General features: G+C 39.3%; 1 protein-coding gene across 5 annotated transcripts; it reads left to right on the forward strand.

Moving 5' to 3' along the window:
* Positions 1 to 1,641: 1,641 nt before the first annotated feature.
* LOC120651055 lies at positions 1,642 to 5,708 on the forward strand. Of its 5 annotated transcripts, none has more exons than XR_005665912.1 (3): positions 1,642 to 2,629; positions 4,972 to 5,025; positions 5,273 to 5,708. XR_005665912.1 is itself a non-coding variant. In XM_039928396.1 (3 exons), the coding sequence occupies exons 1-3, from the start codon at positions 2,564 to 2,566 to the stop codon at positions 5,468 to 5,470; spliced, it is 321 nt and encodes a 106-aa protein (XP_039784330.1). In that variant the 5' UTR covers positions 1,642 to 2,563; the 3' UTR covers positions 5,471 to 5,708. The 5 variants fall into 5 exon arrangements, 1 of the variants encoding a protein (XP_039784330.1); XR_005665915.1 differs by having other exon boundaries at positions 4,977 to 5,025; XM_039928396.1 differs by having other exon boundaries at positions 4,969 to 5,025.
* The last annotated feature ends 487 nt before the right edge of the window (positions 5,709 to 6,195 follow it).

The following is a 6,195-nucleotide window of genomic DNA, read 5'->3' on the forward strand; positions in this document are numbered from 1 at the left end:
AATCACAGAATCATTTATCATTGTTAGTTGTGATGCTGTGGTGCATGAAAGGTTCGGCAAATTTAGATAGACTGGACTTAAGTTTAGCAAGGTCCATGTCCTCCTATAATGGTCTTAGTCATCATAGAGGTGCCACTTTGTTGCGGCTTAGCAGAGCCAAGCTGTAAATAATGCCAATTGCTATTATGCTTCAAAGAAATGGCTAGGCAGCCACTGTTATCAAGCTTTTGATATGTTTGTGAGCAGTGAATGGATTTTCAGTGATGGCCCCAATGTATCTATTGATTAACAGCTCCAAGGCCTGCTCATGCAGAGCAGGTCATTCTCGGTTTAGCACTTTGGTGCAGGGAATGTTGTCGCTGAATTCAGATTTGAGCTAGATCAGAATGGGAAAAAATAGGTAATTGTGGCAGGCTGGAATTACCAGACTACTTTGCGATCAAAGCCAGACAAATAGTAAATGGTGAAATCTTATTCACTTAAGATATTGATTGTATCATTGTAACTGTTGGAAGCACTAGGACACTGTTGAGCATAACTATGGGAAGGACACTATCGAGCATAACTGTGGGGAATATTCCTTGTGTGTGCACAGTGTGTTTGTGGGATATTGCACTACTTGTACTTGTGGATATTGCACCACTCAACTACTCAAGTTATAAATGAAGTACTGAATTTTGCATTTTACAAGCATGCCATTAGGAATAAATTGATTAGAATTCTAGATTGTGTGTTAATCCTCAAATTTGTTTACACGCTGCTGTCCAAATGCACATTAAAGTTGTTGTTCATATGCCATCCGTCTTTGCAATTAGGTAAATGAATCAGTATTAGTTGTGATGTTGGGGTCCATGAAAGATTGGACAAAATTGAATAGATTGGAGCTATGCATATTCTCCTATTGTGGTCATAGTCATCTTAGTTAGAGACCTGAATTGTGCAGCACGTGGATGGGACACTTATGACGTATTGTTTTTTTTTCCTGGGGGAAGGGAAGGCTTATGGTTTTCCGGCATGTCAGCATTGCATTGGTTTCAATTCATTTCATTTTTCGCTTACTAATTTGAGTTATTGTGCACATTATGGTGTCCAAGCAGCATAAGTAAAAGAAATTCCTTAATTTGATTTTGATCACAGCACGCCTATGCAATCAGTGCATTTATGGTCCACACATTTCATATTTTTGTTTCCTTGACCAATTATTCTCTGGCCTTCATGACAGCATAAGTTTGTGCACTCTTTGCGGAGCATTTCATTTATCTGTGTTCAAATGCATATCTATACCTGATGTTATTTTTATTGTTTTAGAATATTTGTGTATGATGGCATGATCATTGAACCTTGTAATACCATACAGATGTCCAGAAGTTTCCAGCAATTCGTAAACATTGGTGTTAGCCCAGTGTATTTTCAAAGAATGTGAGCAAGACAGCTGTGAACCTGTGATATTGTTGGACTGAGGATAAAAGCCCCCACCCCTCCCACTATAACACCTGGGTTTTATGGTCGGGTTGGCTAGGTGGGGCGTTCTAACTTGGTATCAGAGCCGAGGTCCTGGGTTCGATCCCTCCCGGCCACGCATTTCCGCTGCGCGATTTCCCTGGCTGCGTTCACTGAGACCGGACAGGTGGCACAGCGGCTTGCCCGGCTCGCACGCAATAGGGGGAATGTTGGACTGAGGATAAAAGCCCCCACCCTCCCACTATAACACCTGAGTTTTATGGTCGGGTTGGCTAGGTGGGGCGTTCTAACTGATATGTTGTGGCTTATGTCATGGTATCAACTCATTACTCTTTTTACTTATTTCAGCTATTTTGCTTGAGTTGCTATAGTCCTTTATGCTAATAGCTGAAAATATTCTCTAACTTTCAAATTATTTCAGTCCCAGTTACCTATGATATGATATAATCAACTCGCACATACCAGCTCAACAACTTTCACCTGCTTTGCACTGACTTATGTGTGTCCTTACTGGAGTTTTCCATCATCATATTTCTTGCTGGTGTCTTTATGAATGATGGATTGCGTCTATCTCCATCTATTTGTATGTTTTCTTAAACAATGGAATCTGACCGTTGAGCTCTGTGATGTCCATTTCTTTGCATAGGTCCACATTAAATGCAGACATGTAAACCAACTCCACTAATATTGTCGGTGTCGTCATCGTTTCATATCAGTGGGACTCTATAAGCTACTACTGGATCCTGAACCCTGCTTGTTTCCTATATAAGAGTTGGTTGCAGATCCTTGAGATGGAGAGACTTGACCTCTGGGACTGGGAAGTCATGCAAGAGCCCAAATAATAATACTATAGTTTCATACCTATGTAATTATGGTTGTATGGTTGATTGCATTTAGCTATCCTGACTATTTTTGTCCTGAATATCTTCATTGGTGACTAGTGAGTTCATTCTTTTGTTCATCTCTTTATCTAACATCTCTCATTATAGGCTTTGCTTCCAGAAACAAGATACAACATTTGCATATGGCCGATTTGGAGTTCAATTTGCTGCATTTTGTCAAAACCTAAACATTATTATGTGAACATTTGCAGGGCCTAATTATGGCTGCAATGTATATAGCAAATACGTCACAGTGCAAAGATTTCACTACTCTTGGAACAGTGAAGGTATTTTATAGAAGCACCATCATGAAATTTAATTTTAGCAGATCATACTCATGAATTCTTAGGATGCAGTATCGTTTTGGACTCATTCTAGAGTATTTTGAGTGTCACAACTCCCTTTTTTTGGGTATTTTGTGCTTGCTATGTTTAATTATTACAACTTGGGTAAGGTAGTTTCATCTCTGGTATGGTGTTGGATGCTTCCACAAAAATGCTATGAAGCTAGAAAGCATTTTTGGGAGCTTATTAATGACTATGGGCTAGGAAGGGTTCTGAAATTTAGTTTTCTTCTTTTCAGATTGCATTGGTATTGCTAATCTCACTGCCCCTTTATTTCTAATTGGATAATCAAAACATAGTTCTCCCTTAGGATCGCTGAAAGCCGGTCTCTCGACAAAAAAAGCTACTTTCAGTTTGTCCAGCTGTTTGTTAGTTCCTCTAAACAAGTGAACATTTTGACTATTCCTGTTTGTGGTCTTCAACAATAACAACCACCATTCATATCTGGTAGGTTTTTTACTTTTAACATTAAAGTTGAATAAGGTTCCAGCTTATGCTGTTGAAGAATTATACTGCCTCAAACCTGACTATCCCAATCATGGTAGCAACTTATGGAGCTATTCCCATGATGTTGGTTGGGTCAACTTTACTCTAAAGAAATTACTTGATTGAACATTTGACTTAGTCTTGGTTCTTGTCCCCTCAAATACTGCAAACAGACATCCAAATCGTCTTGATACTATTAGGCTTTCAGGCACTGTGCAGACTTATATGCTTCTTAAAGTTACGTATCAGTTCAAAATATTTATCCTTCACTTTTCTCATAGCCTCATGAAATAATTAAGTGCTCTTAATATTTGGATCTATTTTATAAAAACAAAAAAAACATTTCATCTTGTGATCTATCTGTTTCACTCAACATTTTGAAAGAGAAGGTGATAAATCTTTTCCAATACTTGTTAAGAACTGCTGTCTAGATGTTTCAGACTTCATACGAACCTGTACATTTTGCCGTGCATGACTGATGTTTATGGTGTTGGAAATTAATAAATGGCATTAAGCAATTAACCTAAGGAGGTACAAGTTTAGGGTACTTCTTTGCCAATCATGAACAGTAGTGTGCCTACTACCTACGTTTTGAATGTTTCATGTACACCTTGTAATCTTAGTAATTAATGTAATTGTATAGGATGGCGATCTAAGTATGTCTCTCCTGCATAAAAGACATTTTGCTTATCTAGTTTATGATGAATAATTCAATGAACAGAAGATGGTCACAGTAATTGTCATTTTATGAGAATTATGAGATCAAAATGTTACCCTTTTAATTTCATTTGCATTTCTCACTTTCACCAAAGTAATAGTAAAATATTGATCAAATCAGAACACCAAAGAAGCTAGTGCAGATATGTCTAATCATTTGAATGAACGAATGGTAAAGAACCTAACTAACTGTAGAAATCAAATGTCATTTGATATTATTATTCTCAGCTCTTTCTTTTTTTAAAAAAAACTGCTTGCTTCTGTTAGTTCTCCCTTGTGTGCCATTGCCTGGATTTTACCTCCAAGCTCTAGTACCTATTACGAATGCAGGCAGACAAAACTGATATGGGATTAGCATGTTCCATCATATATGGTTATACATTTCCCTTAAAATCAGATCTCCAAGGAGAATTTGAAATAATATCACAATGACTAATGTGTTAATTTTTCATGATTTAGTATTGTGATTGGTTTCGCGGGTTGTGATTGTAGTTATGCTATTGATGCAATCATGTATTCCTGAAGTATCATCATATGGTCATTATATCATGTTCAGCTTTTAATGAAGTGCTGTTTTTGCATGCTGCCCATATACACTCTATTGGCTATAGCCTATATTTAGTGTTAGAAATAAAAACGACAAATAGACAGAAAAGATGCATTGATGTAACTAAGTGATACTGCAAAATGAATAGATGATGCAGGAGGTAAACATGAAGAACGGTAAAGCATGTAATGTGCTAACCTGAGGTTGACTTGGTCTTTTGTACAATACAACATGAGGTCACACATGGGTTTCTGGGTTGAGGTTGCTGTGGTGTAGTTATATGATGGGGCAAGGCTGTAGAGCTCCCTAATTTGGGCTGAGGTTGATGCCATTATATAGACATTGTAGAATGTTCAGCAGTAGCCAGAAGCTCTCTTGTACAAGTACACTGACTGGCACTTGCACATGTTTTAACTCCTTTTGGTGTTTTGGTCTATCTGCACTGTGATACAATATATTTTCCTTCTAGCCTGTCCTGTCTCAGTCAAACCTAATATGGAACCTTTTTTGACTGTTACCTCCTTTCTACCAGGAGGACAGATCTGCAGATCTCTGCACTAGTTTGTTTATCCTTGCATCTGAATCAATGGTAATGTGGTCCTTGCTAGTTTATCCAAATCGATCACCACATGTTTATATAATCTTGAAGTTACTGCCTATAGTATAGTTTTTGTTTATCCTTGCATTTGAATCAATGGCTACTTCTGTTCCTGACTTGTTTATCCAAATTGATCATAGATGATACCAAACCATTGGCTTTTCTTCAAGAGACAAATGCTTGATCCCCTTTGTTGAGCATACAGACAATCTCACATTGCTGTGTTTGGTTGTTGCAGGGGATGACATTGCCATCGGTGGGTGGAATCAGGTTTGCCAATGAAAGGAGAAGGCAAGGCGGGCAGCAGACTGTAAGAGACCTTGCAGCAAATGTTTGGATCTTCCTCTATGATGCCATCTCCAGTAGCCTCCCAAACATAGGCATTACTAGGACCCATCCCTTTCCGGTATTACTCCCCAACCCATCCCCACTTTGACAACTCTGGGGTTGTAACCTGCACGTGCCCATCGACTACTCCTGCAAATTGTTCACCTGCTAATTGCAGATGGACTCATCGGTTCCTCTTCTTGGAAGAGCACTGGTGATACCTAGCTAAGTAGCTATTCTGCCCCTCTTTTTGCTTGGTGTTTTCTCTTTTGTTAATGGGATGATTGTGTAATGGTCTGGTTGCATGGTTGTGCTATGGAAAAAGTGAACTGTACCCCAATTGCCAACTGCTGTTCCTGATCTGATCCCCCATGTGGTGCCTCGTGACGCCTGTTGATTTTTTGGTGATGTATACTTGTGTGCTTGACATATGGGGCAGTAGCTTCTTTCGGTGTTCTAAGACCAATTTATAAGCTGCAATTACCTGATAAAGTGGCTTTTTCCGCAATCTCGCTTTCTGCATGATTTGCACAACTATGTAGGTAGGGTTCAAATACTCTGTTCCAGCCTATGATTCTCTTGCTCTTAGGTTGTTGCTGCATGGAGCAGTTACAGCCTTCGGAGCTAAGCATCAGTGGATCACGACGTGAATCTTTGCCATGGATGGCAGCTTCCTGTGCCCCTCTTCCCCGTGTCCTGCACTCTAAAGATCTGTTGACAATATCTGATAGCTGCTAGCCTGTGTAGCTGTGTTGATTTTGTAGTTGGTGTGAGGGAGCAGAGAATAATCTGTGCCCTGCCTGGTCGCCCTGGTGGTTTCTGCATGGCTGCTCC

Source organism: Panicum virgatum, chromosome 9K (genome assembly GCF_016808335.1).
Source record: "Panicum virgatum strain AP13 chromosome 9K, P.virgatum_v5, whole genome shotgun sequence".
In the NCBI taxonomy this organism is placed as follows: domain Eukaryota; kingdom Viridiplantae; phylum Streptophyta; class Magnoliopsida; order Poales; family Poaceae; genus Panicum; species Panicum virgatum.